The sequence below is a fragment of the Mesoplodon mirus genome (genome assembly GCF_964341445.2).
Source record: "Mesoplodon mirus genome assembly, chromosome: 11".
Taxonomy (NCBI): domain Eukaryota; kingdom Metazoa; phylum Chordata; class Mammalia; order Artiodactyla; family Ziphiidae; genus Mesoplodon; species Mesoplodon mirus.
The window spans coordinates 54,945,711-54,962,307 of record NC_138987.1 but is presented as its reverse complement, the minus strand read 5'-3'; the positions used below and the strand labels follow the sequence as shown (position 1 = coordinate 54,962,307).

The 16,597-nt window shown below is 46.2% G+C and overlaps 1 protein-coding gene across 4 annotated transcripts; it reads left to right on the top strand.

The window, feature by feature from the left end:
- Window positions 1–1,648: 1,648 nt before the first annotated feature.
- Window positions 1,649–15,497, top strand: ZNF641 (zinc finger protein 641). 4 transcript variants are annotated; one of them, XM_082634876.1, is made up of 6 exons: window positions 1,649–1,880; window positions 4,958–5,166; window positions 5,791–5,882; window positions 7,071–7,200; window positions 7,985–8,098; window positions 8,968–15,497. In XM_082634876.1, exons 1-6 carry the CDS (start codon window positions 1,873–1,875, stop codon window positions 9,720–9,722), a joined length of 1,308 nt encoding a protein of 435 aa, XP_082491002.1. In that variant the 5' UTR covers window positions 1,649–1,872; the 3' UTR covers window positions 9,723–15,497. The 4 variants fall into 4 exon arrangements, with proteins under 4 accessions (XP_082491002.1, XP_082491005.1, XP_082491003.1 ...); XM_082634879.1 differs by lacking the exon at window positions 1,649–1,880 and adding an exon at window positions 2,174–2,293; XM_082634877.1 differs by lacking the exon at window positions 1,649–1,880 and adding an exon at window positions 2,319–2,355.
- Window positions 15,498–16,597: the final 1,100 nt, after the last annotated feature.

The following is a 16,597-nucleotide window of genomic DNA, read 5'->3' as shown; positions in this document are numbered from 1 at the left end:
TAATTTTGCCTTTTGGCTCACTGAATGCTCCTAAACCCATGCTGAGATAATATCTACAGTTTGCCGATTGAAAGCTAAAGAGATGGCACATTAAAGCTAATAAGCTAAATATAAAGGTCTTTTATATTTTTTTCCCTGTGATGTTAAAAAACAAAGTTCTGGCATAAAGTAGATGTTTATTAAATATTAATGATCCATTATTGTGCCATCAGGCCGAAGATGACTATTTTGCCTCCTTTTTCTTTCCTTTTTTGATATAATCTGCCAGCTCTCCCCAGATCTCTCTTTCAAGTAAAGTCAGCTTGGTTATTTAATTTAATTTAATTATATGTGTGACAGAGGCAATGCTAATTGTTCATCAAACCCCATTTCCTTTTCTACTGGGGTGCACACACTTTACAGCCACCCTGCAATTAGGTGGAACCATATGATCATGCACCTTAGTCATGAATTCTGGCTAAGGAAATGGGTGAAAATGATATACAGCACTTCCAGGGCTTGTCCCTGATATCTCCAATAAGTCAGCCACAGCTTTCCTTCTTTATCTGAGGCCCACAGATTGGATGATTCCAAGGCAACAGGGGATGGTGGAACCACAAGATAGAAGAAACCTGGTCTTTCCATGATTGCAAGGAGCAGACACCCCACCCACTGGCTCCAACAAGCCTGCTACACACTGTGACTTATGTGAAATATAAGCTTTTATTATGTTAAACCACTGAGACACTGGTATTGTTAACATACCCAGATTAACATACCTTGTATTTCTCACCTGTGGAAACATAAATGCAAAGAACCTCTGGACTTAGTTCCAGGACCTAAGATACAAATCCTGGCTTTACCACCTCCCCCAAATACCCTATGATCTGCTCTAGAACATGGTCTATACCCTTCCTCAACTGCATGTCTAGCACATTCTCCTCTTTTTCATTAATGGAGCCCTCCCCACTCTTCTCTCCCTCAAGACTTCTGTCAGGCCTTCTCTGACCTCCCACCCATACATGTTTACTTCCATGCTCCTAGTGCAAAGTATATTCCTCTACTTCAGCATTTGTCACATTTTATTGCAAATATTTGTTGACATGTGTTTCCACAGACTGAGTTCTTGAATCCACAGACAGACAATTCCTTTGGGACCTTTGACTTCCAGGAATTAGTTACAGTGCCTGGCACATAGCAAAAAATAAATATATTTTAAAGGAATGTTTGTCACCTATGACCTTAAGTGAGTCACTTATTTTTTAAGTCTATAAAATAAAATTGTACAGAATTGTTCAGATGATGAAGTAATGAATGTGATTTGTAGATTATAAACAGATTCTAATAGTAATCTGTTTATTCTGTTTTGTAGGCCCTTTCTCATCTTTTCCAGTCAAATCTGTCTAATGCTTCGAGGTAGCTTTGTCCAGCAGAAATAAAATGTAAATTAAATATAATTTAAACACCGTAGTACCCATATTTAAAAAGTTGAAAGAAGTAGGTGAAGTGAATATCAACAATACATTTTAGCCGAACATACTCAAAATATTGCTTATTAGCTATTGTACATTTTGTTAGTTAAGTCTTCTAAATCTGGTGTGTATGTTACAACACACCTCAATCCGGAGGCTGGTGGCTCCCGCAAATTGGACAATGCAGGCGCCAAGGCCGACTTCAGACACACGTCTTGGTGAAGTCAACCTCGTTCAGAATTAGTGACTCCTCCTCAACCTCGTTCAGAATTAGTGACTCCTCCTCAACGCTCTCTCCAGCCCCTTATCATCACCGTGGCTATCCTGAAACCTAGAAGGTGAGCTCCTTGAGGAATTCCAGACCGTTGTCTCGAGAAATCTCTCTCACAGCGATCGTTGGCATGTGAGCAGCGGTTGTTAAATGTCGAGGTAATTAATGAACCTGTGTGCAAAGGACCCCGCGGGAATCCGCGTGGCCGGGATGGAAGATGGTCAGTCAGGGAGAGGGCGGGGTCGAGCCGCCAAGGTCTGCCGGGATCCTGGCGCCTGGGCCCGCCGCGTCCAGGGGCGGCGGGCGCCGAGATGCGGGGCCGGGCCGCCTGGGGGCCCTGGAGCCGCAGCCCGTCCCCCGCCCCGGCCCCCACGCCCCTCGGCGCCGCCGCGGCCGCCGAGCCCCGGAAGCGGGCGGGGATTTCCTGTGCCCGCCCCGCCCGCGCCCGCCGGGCCGCCGTCTCCGCCTGTCGCTGGCTCCGCGGCCGCCGGCTCCGAGGAAGCGAGGGCAGAGGGGAGGGGCAGGCGGCGCCCGGGAGGGAGGCACCGGGCCGCAGGCCAAGACGACTGGGGTGAGTGGGGCCGGGCGGAGGGAGTCGCGGCTGTAGGAAGGGACGCCTGGCTTCCCGGGGCGGTGAGTGGGGCCGGTCACCCGTGGGGGCGGGGAGGAGGGTCGTCGCGGCCTCTGGGTCGCTGCCATTCTGGTGGGGGTGGGTCGGCCACACTGACATTCTGTGCTCGCCCCTCTCCTGTCTCCCCGTCCCCCCATCGTCGCTGTCAGGTCCCGCGGGTTCCCACCGCTGTCACTGCGCGCAGGTTACCCCGCGGCTCCTTTTTCTTCACTTGCTCATGCCCCAGTTCACGAGAAACCTGTTTTCTGACCTCACTTCCCCTGCTCCAGCTCTGCCGCTCTCGGGTTCTCTGAAATCTGACCCTCTCCAGGGGCACTGTGACAAGGAGGGCAGAAGCAACCTTACTCCGGAGCGGGCGCCCGTCCCGCCCACGCCCCGCCCGGGGCAGGGGCCAGGCTTCTCTGACAGCGCGACTGTCCCTGTGTCCTTGGACTACTCATTTCGGTAGCATGGCCCTTTCTCTATCCAACAACACTCGCTGCAGAAACCAACTTCTGCAGGTGCCATGCCCCCCAGATATGTGAGGAAAAGGGGGAAGTGAAAGTCTTAGAACCCCGACTCCAGTAGGCCTGGGATCATCCTGGAGCAGGGAGAAACCAGGTTAGGGCTGACACCTTAACTGCCCAGGTGCTGGCTCTGAGAGAGCAAATATTTTAGCAAATGCAGTCTGAGGACAAGTACCTGCCCCCTCCTTTGCTGATATTTCTGCTAGCACTTCCACAGGTTTTCTCTCGGTGGTCTGGAGAGGCTCACATCTGGCCTGCGAAAGAGGCTTCCTATCAAGGGACTCTGCTGCTGGAGAGATGAAGTGGGTCTCAGGTGTCCAGATATTTACCTAGAGGTGAAGTCCTGAAGGAGGACTTTCAAACGGAGCTAGAATGAGGAAGACATCTGGTGAAGAGGGGGAATCCATGCTTTATATGTTAAAAGTTAAGTGAATACAGGGGCTGGAATTCAGAGGAAAAAGCTAAAATGGAACTTTCCCTTTATTGCTTTATTGGGAACTTTCCTTTCTCATGAGAAGTCTCTGAAAAGGAAACCTTGTAAGCTGGGAATCCGTCCAGGATGCTCCCATGAGGCCCTGAGACATCTCTGGACTTCTGAGATGAAAGGGAAATTTGTTCCCGTCCTGTGCATTGAGCTTAGAGTTCCCACCTACCTCTTTTGTCGAAGACAAACAGGCAAGAAAATAAACAACTTGACAGTTGTCATTACCTATCCTGGGCTCTTGGATTCTTGCAATTGTTTTTGGATGGATATGAGTGAGCCAGAACAGTTACCAAGGTTCTGACCTGTTTTGGGAAGACTTTCACTGGCTCTGACTGCTTGGGCATTGAGTAAGAATCACAAAAATATGACATTGCCAAGCAAAAAGGGACTCTTCACAGTCTCATAGACTATTTCCCTGCTGTAAGGCAGGGAGACCGCTATCACAACACAACCTGTCCTGCTCCTAAGATGTCCAGAGCAAAAAGCCTTCAACCAGGTCCTATGCACTGCAGGATTATTAGGATTTTTTTTAATCTAACCTAAATCTCTTCTCTTGCAATCAAGAGAAGAGATCTACATAGAGATAGAAAACATCTCTTTTTATTCATTGGCAGCATCATTCATCAGCCTTCTTCCCTAGTCAAGAGAAGACTATGTCCATTGTTTTGAACTTGCCCCCAATGTACATATTTCCCATCCCTTTCTTCACTTTTGTTTCTTCTGATGGAACACACTCTGGCTTTACCATACGCTTCTTTAAAATTGAATACGTTTTTATAATGAGATCTGACTGGTTCTATCCTGTGTCTCAGGTTCTTTCCTGTGTCTTAAATCACAGGGCTGTTAGTTCACCCCAGGGTCATGTTAGCAGCACCTGCTTCCCCTTTTTCTACCTAGTCCAAACCCTTTCTGTTCTTTTTTTCTTTTCCCAATCAGACGTTAGCTCCTCACTGACGAACAGTTTCTCTTATCTTTTAGGGTTGCTTTAGAGTCTTATACCTGCTTTCCAAGTTATTGATCTTTCTACCATATTTACTACCAGTTCTCATTTTCTACAACAGAGTGACAAGTTATATGTCTGTTTGTTGAGGCTTGTCCTAAGTAAGGCACCATTTGGTACAGCCTCATAAAAAATACACCCTTTGACTAGGACTTCTACCTATAGTAATCATTTCATTCTAAACTAACTGATGAGAATGGGATTTGTGGCAGAAAATCTTATGTGTAATTACATCTATTTTTGTTGAGTGCAAGTCTGTTTGCATCCTGTCCTGCATATTTCCAGATTGCTTACATTCAGTGGTTGAAATTTCCAGTTGAGTATTTTCAGTTGTTGAAATTAATTGATAGCTTTTGAATTTCCAGGATTGGTCTTTTTTTTTTAATGAAGTTCTTCCAGCCCCCAAATAACCATTTGTGACTTTGCAATATAGCACCTGCTCTTTTCTGGCTCAGGTTCAATTGATTGGAACACATCAAGCTTTTAAAGTTCATCTTTCATCAAGCTCTTCCTATCCAGTGTCATCTTTTATCCCTGGGCTGTTCTCCATAACTCCCTTAGGAATATCACCCCTTTCCATTTTCATGGGCATAACTGATTTGAATTTGTTCCAGGTCACAATTTGGGTTTGTAGCAAAAATGCTTTCAGAACAGACAGCAGCCCTGGGGACAGGATGGGAGTCAATGAGTGTTCAGCTGGATGGAGCAGAGCCCCAGGTGGAAAGGGGAAGCCAGGAAGAGGGGCCACGGAGAACAGCACCAGGGCCACTGGAGCACCTGTGCTGTGACCTTGAAGAGGAGCCACAGTCACTTCAGGAGAAGGGTGAGAGTCCGGAGCGGGTGTGTGTGGGAAGCACAGTGCAGAGAACAGTCTTCTAATCTCTGTTGAAAAAGTAGAGTTAAAAATCCCCAAATTGCCAGGGAGTGACTGAACAGCATAGTCAGTACCAGGACTAGGTCACAGAAATATAGGGAACTTCTGGGATCTGGTCACAGAAATATTAATATAATGAACACCTGGATTCTGCAAACCATGTAACTGGGCTTCTCCCGTTTCTTGCATAATCACTCCCTCCACACGCTACATGGTTAGTGGCAACAAATATGGGAGACAAAGGAAGTGACAGAAACACTGACTGCTGTTGGAAAACACACTCAGTAAAATGCACTTTACAAGATGAAAATTACATTCAAATAATATAAATTCAAACCACAGCTAGTCGAGTAGAAATGGATGAGATAAATGCTCTACTAACAACCACTCAGTACCCTTTCAGGATATTTTGAGGGAGGGTCTTTTCTACTACATTTATACATTTGAGTCTTACCAATGGGTATAAATATAGAAAAAAAAAGTGACCCTTAAGCTCCTCTAAAATAGGGCCCAGGCTCTAATTGGGAAAGGATGGATGCTCCATCTCTAATGGTTCCTCTCTCCCCTCACCAGCTCAGTCGGCTCCCTGGGTTCCTGCCATTCCCCAGGAAGGGAGCACTGGAGATTGGGAGATGGCAGCTGCACTTCTTGCAGCTGGATCACAGGTGGGCTGTGTTCTTCCCTTGGCCTCTCTCAGGGTTTTCTCAACGCTGCCTTTCTACAGCCTTTGCGTCATTCCATTGATTTGTCATTTCACGTGACCACTAAGGGTATGTCCATTTTATGTCTGAACAGATTCTGTCCCTTTCCAAGGGGCTCATAATACCCTTTTAAAAAATGAATGGAGGCATGATGGGAAGAAGGGAATTCCTAGAGGTTAGGTGTTTGTTTGTTTTTTGAATGGATGGCTGTGCTATCCACAGGGGGAATTTAAGAACAATTCATTAATGTCCTTTAAGAAAGAAATCTGGAAAGATTAGGAAAAGAGACCTGAAGGAAGCTTGGAAGAACTTAAAGTAGACAGGATTGGGTGGATGATAGAGCATTTATGGAAAAGAACAGAAGACAGAAAGATGTAAAAAGGGGCCGAGCCAGAGAGAGAAAACAGGTTTAGATTCAGAAGGCAAGGGGAGAGCCGTGGGAAGACAGTGATAAGAGTAGTAGTAGTATCCATACTCCCCAAGTGCTTGCCATGCTTGCTGTTCTCTGAGTGCTTCATGTATATTAACTCAGTTTACCCTGAGAGAAACTCAGTTATCCCCATTTTACAGATGAGAAGATTGGACAGGAAAAGATTAAGGCACTTGTGTAAGGTCATACTGCTAATAAGTGGTAGAGCTAGGAGACATTTGGCTCCAGAATCTGGGCTCCTAACTGCCACACTATGCTGCCTTAAAAGATAAGGATATGGCATAATAGGGGAAGGGGGCAAGAAAGAATATTTTGTCTATGTTTTTTCGTGCTGATAGGAAAGGAAAGGTCAAGTGGAGAAAGGAGGAGCTAGTACACAATTTCTACAAGGAAAAGAATAAGGCCGGTGAGAAGAGACTGGGCAGACGCCTGTAACTAAACAGAGGGACCAAAGAGTTTGTGGTGCCTCCAACTTCTCATGGTCCCAATTTGGGAAACTCCTCTACAGCCGTTTTCCTCGCTCATTCACGGACCATTACCTTTACCCCTTTCCTCATTTCCTCTTCACCAAAACCATGTGCCCTGCCCAGGGACCTCTGGGCAGTTCTTTTTCTAGACACTCTCTTGCCCTCTCGCCTCTACTACTACCTCAGCCTTTTATACTGAGAACGCGTTTTCCTTAAGGAACAGCTGCTGACAGATGATGCTACATTTTGTTTCAGGGCCTGGTAACCATCAAGGATGTGTCACTGTGTTTCTCTCAGGAGGAGTGGCGGAGCCTGGACCCTTCTCAGACAGACTTTTATGGAGAATACGTCATGCAGGAAAACTGTGGGATAGTGGTCTCTCTAAGTAAGCATGACCTTCCCCAGCCACTAAATGACTGTACTCGGGGAGAATGGAGTCATCTGCTCCAGGGCTGTTGGAGAGTGTCTCTGTGGGGTTCTTTTCTAGGCAGAGAATCTGTCTAGGCTTCCACTAGAGAAAGAACGCTAGATTTAATTCAAAGGGAGTGGAAGTAAAGTGTCATATTTTTGAAAACAACAAAATGATGTGAATTTTTAGAGAAGAGAACTTTAGGCTCTTCTTGGTTGGGAATTGGGAGGTTCTTTCAAAGCAGAGAGAAGGACATCTAAGAGATGGAACTGAGTCCTTGGAAACTCAGAAACCACCTAGGGAAAGATGGGAGTGTAGGTGGTGAGACAGCTGCAGTAGGGCTAATTAAGTGAAGTTATGACCAGAAAAGACAGTTGGACTGGAAGTATTTGAAATTTGAGTGGAAGAGAGCACTCATTGGGAAGAAAGTATGATTTTCTGAAAGAAAGAAGAGGGACTGAACAGCGACGGGAGGGGGGAAGAGGGAAAGGCTTGTATCTGGCCTTTTATCTTTTTATTTTTTAATATTTCTCTACTGTGTCTTAACTGTGGCATGCGGGATCTAGTTCCCTGACCAGTGATCGAACCCGGGCCCCCTGCCTTGGGAGCATGGAGTCTTAACTGCTGTACCACCAGGGAAGACCCCTGGCCTTTTTTTATCTATAGAGTTCCAGGGAATAACCTAGGAAACAGCTTTTTTTCAGAAATGAGAATTACGGTTGAACTAATTGACATCTCTGTTTTCCTTTCCCATGGGCAGGATTTCCAATCCCCAAACTGGATATGCTTTCTCAACTAGAAGGAGGGGAAGAACAATGGGTTCCTGACCCCCAGGACTTAGAAGAGAGGGAAATTCTGAAGGTCACATATACAGGTAATGACATAGAATACACTCAGCCATGGCCTTCACCCCTTTTGGAGTTTCATCATTACATGTCCCTCTAATCCCTCCTCTGCCTCAGAGAGTTATAGTACTGAAAGGTTTGGAGATCTTTTTCTTCAAAAGCAAGACGGTGTAACACAGTGGTTTAGAGGGCAGGCTCTGGAGCTAAACTTTGTGGATCTGAATCGAGGACCATACCTGTGGAACCTTGGAAAAGTAATTAACTTATCTTTGGGTTCCTCATCTATAAATTATTGTGAGATTTAAATATGTAACTATGGTAGAACAGTACCAGCCACATAATAAGCACTCAGTATATGTTAATTGTTGTTGCTGTTCAACCTGCCACCCATTGTGGAAATGCCTTCCACAATGTCTCTAGTGCTGACAGGTGGTCACCCAGCCAGTGATGATTGTAGCACATTTCTTAACTCTCCATCTATGCTTAGGCAGGAAGATGGTGATTAATAGTTTTTTTTTAAGTGCTAAATAAATAACAGTAATAAATAAGTAACAATAAGAGCATAGACCATTTACTAGTGCTTACTATATGCAGGTACTATCCTATCTGTCTTATAACATCTATTTTATGATTCCCATTTTACAGAAGAAGAAATGAAAGCCTACAGAAGTTAAGTGGGAAACCTGAGATTCAAAATTGGGTATCTGTCTCCTAAGCCTAGGCTTTTAACCTCTGTACCTCTTGCACTGTCTTATACAACATTAAAATCTGTTCTCTCAGCCTTTATGGGGTGAGGTTTAGGCCCTAATAGGCATCATACAACCTCACCTATGACTCAGGTCCTGGGGTACTCCCTTGTGACTCCCCTCTTGGGGTCGGTATTTTCCCTTCTCCACAGGAGATGGAAGTGAGCACGAAGGGGATACCCCTGAACTAGAAGCAGAACCTCCCAGAATGTTATCTAGTGTGTCTGAAGATACCGTTCTCTGGAACCCAGAGCAGGACGAGAGCTGGGATTCCATGCCCAGGAGCTCCAGAGGCATGCTCCTTGGCCCACCGTTTCTTCAGGAAGATAGCTTCTCAAACCTTCTGTGTAGCACAGAAATGGATTCCCTGTTAAGACCGCACACATGCCCCCAGTGTGGGAAACAGTTTGTGTGGGGCTCCCACCTTGCCAGGCACCAGCAAACACACACTGGGGAGAGGCCCTACAGCTGCCTCAAGTGTGAGAAGAGCTTTGGGAGAAGACATCACCTGATCCGACACCAGAAAACCCACCTACATGACAAACCCAGCAAGTGCTCTGAGTGTGGCAAGAATTTCCGATGCAACTCCCATCTGGCCAGCCACCAGAGGGTACACGCAGAAGGCAAGTCCTGCAAGGGCCAAGAGGCTGGAGAGAGCCCTGGGGCTCGGAAGCGGCAGCGCGCTCCACCAGTGCCAAAGTGCCACGTGTGCACGGAGTGTGGGAAGAGCTTTGGCCGACGGCACCACCTGGTGAGACACTGGCTGACGCACACTGGGGAGAAGCCCTTCCAGTGCCCACGCTGTGAGAAGAGCTTCGGCCGTAAACATCACCTGGACAGGCACCTGCTGACCCACCAGGGACAGAGTCCCCGGAGCAGCTGGGACAGAGGGACATCTGTCTTTTGAAACCTGTTTCTGTTGCAGCTGTGGTCACATCTTTCAACCGGTGCTACCAGGAGTCTCTGCCAGAGCTGACCCTCTCCTGCACCCCCGTGGCCAGAGTCATGAGTCCCAGTCCATCCCTAGAAAGATGAGGTTCCAGCATTGGCCAGAGTATTTCTCACCAGTTCTATGAGATGCCACATAAAGTAGAGTTCTTTGGGCAAAACTTTTGGGAAACAGTGCCTACTGCATGGGCTGATATTCAGCCTGAGCCCATTCTCCAGGGTACAGTGGTACCAGCAGTTTTTGGCTAAGGCCCAAACTGCTTGGATTGGTTGGTTGGAGCTTATGCCATACCAGTCGTTAAATATTTTGAGTATCACCCTTCCATAACATAACTATTCTCTCTCTCTCTCTCTCTCTCTCTCTCTCTCTCTCTCTCTCTCTATATATATATATATATATATATATATATATATATATGAAGAGAAAGACCATATTGGCATATTAAAGGCTCTGAAAATTTATGCAGTAGAGCAAACGGTTAAGCCTCTTAATGCAGTGTTTCCTAAATTTATTTGACTTCAGTATCCTTTTTATCTCACATCCCACAGAACTGGTGACTCCATGAAACATACTGGTGAACACTGGGTTAGAGAGTAACGAGGAAACAGGAAAGAGATAGTGATCAGGCACCCAGAGCCCCCTTTTTGATCCAGATGAAAGCTGAGGGGCAGACATCATTCTTGTGTGGGCCCATCATCCTTACACCGATCATCTGAATATACATCCACACCTCTTACCCAACCTGCTGAAAAACAGAAACAATAACCTTCTCACCCCTATTCCTGCTCCCTTCACCCTGCATATACATATATCCAGCTGAGAGACCACACTACAGTGCTAAGAGATGGACCTTATACCCCCAAGTAACCCAGGCCCACACAGAAGAAAAATACTTTATCCCCTTGAACAGACCCCTTTCCTCTTGACAGTGTCTTTATGTGTCTGTGTATCTGTGTGCAGGGTCTTTGAAGAGAGCATGCAAAGTGCAAACTATATAAGCTAGATTTTCTAGGGGCTATGTTCTGGGGATGAGGGTAGTGGGGATTGTAAGGATTTTTTTGTTTTGTTTCAAGATAGTAAGTAAGCTGAGTGATCAAGGGAGCCCTAGTTTAAAGTGTTAAGTTGTGGGAGTTGAGATATAAAGCCTTTCCCAGTATCACTGAGATCAAGACAACTGTGGATATTTAAGCCTAGGTCTGAATCTCTGGGCCACAGATTCTTTTTGCCAAAGTAGAGAGAGAAAGACATCCTCAGTGAGGTGAGCTGTTTCTTACAGATTTCAAACAAGGCACATATAGAAGCTTTGTGCTTAGTGGATTTTTTGGTCTTGTTTTAAGTGCTGGGAAGTTAAGGCAGGAGTCACAGTGCTTGCAGGTTGTTATCATCACTCTTGTTTGACCTTGACTGCCTCATCAAGGGGGCAGAGTTATTCTTGTGGATCTCATTCCCCTAAACAGAACTTTAGGGGAAATGGCTGTGGCTTAGCTATTCAGCTGATGCAGGGTAATGAGCTTTCTGGTTGGTTTTCCTCCCAATTCTGGAAAGGTGTCTGCACTAAGACTCTTAACTCCAGAACTTGCATAAGTATTCAAGCATCCATTAGTTGATGAGTTGGTCATTGTTTCTCTTTGTTGATGATATGTTAATACCAATCTTATCATTTAAAAATTACCTTGTATGTAAGAGCAGTTTGGGGTTAGGGAGGGAGAAAAGCAAAGAGGATGGAAGTGGGATATTTTCTCTTTAATGCTTAGATCCTGGTTTTTCCTTAACACACATTTCTCAACCACAGTTGGTGGAATTAACCAGAGAGGCAAGAGGAAGTTAGCTGCAACAGTCTAGTTTAATGACTGTTCCACTTGCTTAGGAAAAACTGGGTGAATCATAGCTCCTTAGAGTCCTGGGCCCAAATGGAGCCAAAAATAGGGTCATTTTGCTCACTGGGCTTCTTAGAGTGGATATGACTTGAGCAACCCAGCCCCTACCTCCCTTCTACTCAGAGCAGCCTTCCCTCTTTGCCCAGAATGTACTTCTCTTGCTTATGTTCTTATGAATAGAGCAAAATGGCCAGCCCTTTGTAAGGCATCCTTGTCCCAGGTCCTCAGAGACAGGAGCATTTTAGGATCCGTATTAGGAGATGCCCCAGGGCACAGGAAAATATTGGGTTCCACTGGCAAAACTGGACTATGCCATTTCTTTTACCCTCCCACTATGCCTCATTCATTAATACAAATCAGCTCTATGTGAGCAATGGTTCAAAACCTGTTTTGGATCACAGGCCCTTTTGAGAATCTGATAAAAACCAGAAACTCACTTTTGAGGAAAAAAAGATATTAGTAATTCACTTAGTTTTGCATACACATTTAACAGGTTCAGAGCCCATCCATGGATTCACTAAACAGGGGTCAAAGAAAGGGAGTCACCCTGACCCAATCTGGTCATTATATATTTGTGTCAAGAATTACAAGGCAAGGATCACTAAACATTTTAAGGACTAAGATACCAGAGGCAATAGGATATAAGGAGTGTCTAGTCTTTAATGACTTGAAGGGTATTGCTTACATTCTACTCTATGGTTTTTAAAAAATTCATATGACATGCTGACAAATCCAGCTCCTCACGAACCTTGTTTTAAAGACTTGTATGAGGTGACTGTCCGTACCATCGGATCATGCCTCTTAACAACCAGGTGTTAACCTCCAGCCTTTGATACCTGTTTTAGTAATTGTAAGGTGTGAAAGTGAAGCCCCCAAAGTGTAGGTGCACTCATAGCACCCAACTGAAAGGCAACATGGCGTCTAAGGGCATTCTGCAGAAGGGGCATCCCTTTAGGTCATTTCTGCTGTACTGCTGTCTTCTCTACCTCCGTCCAACACCACTTCCCTTGGACGAAAAATAAAATAAGCAACAGCCATCAGCTGGGCAAAGAGATTTGAGTGATTTTTCCCACAGGGAACACTCCCATCTTCCTCCCAACTGCCTCTGCCACATGTCTACCCTATCCTATCCCCTTTAAATAAAAAATATCTCCGTGTTCTCTCTGAGCAAAATGTAAAATAGGGAAGTCCATCTTTAGGAACCTGTCACCTTTTCCCCTCTGTGTGGTGCCTCTACCCTATTCAGAGCCCAAGTATCCTTGCCTTTCCACCCCATCAGAGTATCTCTGCAAAGAATCCCTTACAGTGGAGATTGTAACCAAAGGGTTAGCTTTCTCAGAGCTATCTACATTTTAAGCTGTAGTTCTGATAGTGGAAAAAGGAAAAGATTTTCCCTTGTTAACGTGATGTTATGCCTTCAGGGAGCAAAGGGGTGACAATTTGGGACAAAATCCTTCCTTTTCCAGCACTCCTACAATCAAACCACTGTTTCCTATTTCCATCAAGGGCAAGGTGAGCCCTGACTCAGAACCAGAGGTTCCAGAAGACAAGTTCTTTCCATTTCTATTCAGTTGAGTGCACTGGATGGGGGTGAGTGGGGTTGGGCAACAACGGAAAAGTGAAATTATTCCCTTAGGCCCCTTAGAGATCCTGAGATGGCAAAGTTTACTTCTATTCCTCAGAGTGCTGTACTAGGCCATGGATCTCAAAATGCAATCTTTGGACCAGAAGCATCAATATCACCTGAAACTTGTCTTAGAAATGCAAATTCTCACCCTGGACAAACTGAATCAGAAACTTTGGGGATGGAACCCAGCAATCGGTCTTTTAACATGCCTTTTAACCAGGGTATTTGATGTAGGCTCAAGTTTAAGAACCACTGGCTAGGAGATTCAAATTCCATTTTAATCAGTGGTTCCTCACCGTCTTCAAATAGGGAGAGATGGAATCTTCACACCCCTGTTCTCAGATTTATTTTCTGCAAAATCCTAGGCTAGTTGCTCCTCAGTTCAATTCCTCTTGAGTCCCAAGTTACTCCCCCACCCTTAAGTCAGTGAAAGAACTGGGTTAGTCACCACTTGCAGAAACTGGTGGGGTAACTACCAAGCTGTTGTAATTGGTTGGGGCTGGAGCTTCTTAAATGGGTATTAAGAATTCATGGGTCTAGAAATCTGAAAAGACAAGAAGGAGCAGACACCTCAAAGAAGGTAAATCCAATGTAAAACCGAAAAATCCAAAGAAATGGTCCTCCTTTGTTAGTTATCTGGTCCTTTTTCAGGCCTAATAAGTTGCCCTGGAGGCAGGCGGCGTGGGCATTCAGCACAAAGGTAGAGAGTAAGGCCATCTGTCCCAAGCCCCTAAGGACCCAAGTATTCCTACCCCACAATTGCATTGGAGACCAATAACGGGCCATGCAAAGGATTCCTAACCATGACTTGGCCAACCCAAATCATGGGCAAGGGCAGCAGGAGTATTAACCCCCAGGACATAAGAGGAAACCAGGCTCATTTAGTAAGATATGACACAAGCAAGATTTGAACCTAGACTCTGTTTACTAGGTAGAGGTTGTAACCAATTAAGCCATGGTACCTATGTCAAAACTGCATCCTCCTGCTTTGAAGATTCTGTCCAGTTCAGGCTACAGGAAGGGATCTGTCTTGCAGGCCCTGGCCCTGATACCTCCTCCACCCCCTCTCCTAGACATACCCATGAAGACAGTTGCAAACCTACCACCTCTGTGGGGCTCTGCAAGGTCAAAAGGTTAGAGTGAACCCAGGTTTCTTTGGGGGAGGCAATCAACCCCAGTCTCCTAAGGCAGAGAAGGTTGGCTACAGCTTTCTTCAATTCCAGGCCTCAGGCTCTCCCTCTCTCCTTTCCTGCCACAGCCTGCATCCAGTAAGCAGAGCTCTTCCTCCACTCTTCACTCCCACTTCTGTTTTTCAGTTGGTTTGGTTTGGTTGGGCTTTCTGTTTTGTTTTGCCTGGGGAATGCCACACCTTTCCAAGGGTATTTGTTCTTCCCAATTCCTATCCTTCTTCCATTGTAGTTTCTCGCTTCAAGTTTCTAGCCAGTTCCATTCCATCGTGAGCCCACTTGCTACCTGTCCCTCTGCCTATTGTCCAGTTTCTTTTCTGTCATCTTCAAGCCTACTAAGTAGAGTCCATTGCTCATATTTCCCACTTTCTTCCCTCAGATTCTTGGCTGTAGCACCTCAGCTGCCATCTCCCCACTCTACCTCTCTCTCTCATACACATCTCCGCACATCTGGACGTGGCCAAGGTTGCCTGTACTGCCAAATCCAGGCTCTTTACTCCTCCCTACAGGCTCTTCTTCCCTTGATGAAGTTTCCATTTTTTGTGTGCTTACTACGTCCCAGGCACTGGCTGTCCCAGGCCTGGGAGACTGAGTATGGTGATGGCCCCTGTACTTAGCATGTTCCTCAGCCGACCCCTCCACTGCCACCACTTTCCTGCCACACTTCAGGACACTGTGCACCAAGGGACCCTCTTCCAGGCAACTCTGGGGGTGTATGCCCACTTGCCATCCAGCCCAACAGCCTAGTGCCTGCCAGATTTCTAGCTATTGTCTGACTTGGTTCCCTCTGATGGACAGTGAACTTCCCATGGATTACCCAACCAGGGACCTTCATCTGTATCTTTAGAGATCTATAATACAGTATGATCCCTGTCAGCTGAATAAAGGATGTATTGGCTGTGTCGCTGGCTTCCTTTCTCCATCCTCTCTTCTCCCTTCCATTCTCAGCTCTTCTCTCCTGATAAAAAGGCTGCAGCAGAGTGGGAAACACCAGACAGCTCCAGGGGGAGTCACGCAGCCATGCAGGAGCCCCCTCACTGCCCCTCCCAAAACACACACCTCAAGATACCACAAGTTAGGTCTCCCCACCTCCCTCCTAGTGTCTTGGCTCCCAGATGTCACTCTCATCAGCTAGGGAGGCAACCCATTCTGGAGACTCAGGGAGCAGAGTGCTGAGCAGGCCGGGCCAAGGGTGAGGTGAGTGAGGGCCTAGCACATGAATTTAAGGAGGCCTTCCATCTCAGGGTCGTTTAAGTGCTGATCCACTCTTGAGAGACCCTTAGAGTGCTGAGCCTGAGTCTGGAGCCTGAGATGGTGGTGGTGACTGAACTGACCCCCTAGACAAATTTTCAATTATTGGAAGTTTGGGGGGAGCCAGAGGAAACCTGCACAGATGGGGTTAGACAGGAACTGGGTCCACCAGATGCATTCACCTTTGAGGGTGAAGAGGATGGGCATCTGGTAGAGGGTATCAAGAGGACAGGGTAAGAAACAGTGTGGGGAAAAAACATGGAAACCTGGCCTGGGTAAAACCACCAGCCTGTGACCCACTGACATGGCCTCTCACCCATGGAGCTTCACTGGGGTGGGGAGAGGGAATCACTTTGCAGGCACTGGGTGCAGCCCAAAGGCTTTGCTCTTCTTCATGGGAGTTGCCTTCAAGAGCTTCAGTCCTACTGCTTAGGGGGTGATCTGCCTCTGCAGCTTTCTTACCACCAGCCAGGCTGTTTTGCTACCTGCCTTGTACTGCATATGTTTCACTATTTTCTTGCGTTCACTCTTACTTCCCCCCCAGGCACTTGGAGTAAAATGTTTGACATGTCTGGTCTTTCCCCTAACCAAAAAGGGGAAGAGGGAAGGAATTGACAGAGGGAGGAGAAACACAACTATGATTGTTCATTGATGGGCCTGTTCTCTCAGCCAGTTCCAGTGGTCGACTGAAATCCTGACTTCCTTCTTACTCTCCTATCAGTGTCTTTCCTAGCATTGACAGGCTCATGCTGACACTCCGTCAGTCTTCAGTTCCTCTCTTCCAAATCTTTTGGCTTTTTTAAAGTCCTTTCCAGCATGGTGTCCCTCAATTAATTCCCCAAGCAACCTGTCTTCCTGTCCTTGCTAGGCACTTAGGTTTTGGCTGGATCT

Bases quoted from the DNA above. Each gene is read 5' to 3' on its own strand.
- ZNF641 (XM_082634876.1), top strand. The intron at 7,201-7,984 runs GTAAGCATGACC...TCCCATGGGCAG, and splicing joins TGGGATAGTGGTCTCTCTAA to GATTTCCAATCCCCAAACTG. The intron at 8,099-8,967 runs GTAATGACATAG...CCTTCTCCACAG, and splicing joins TCTGAAGGTCACATATACAG to GAGATGGAAGTGAGCACGAA.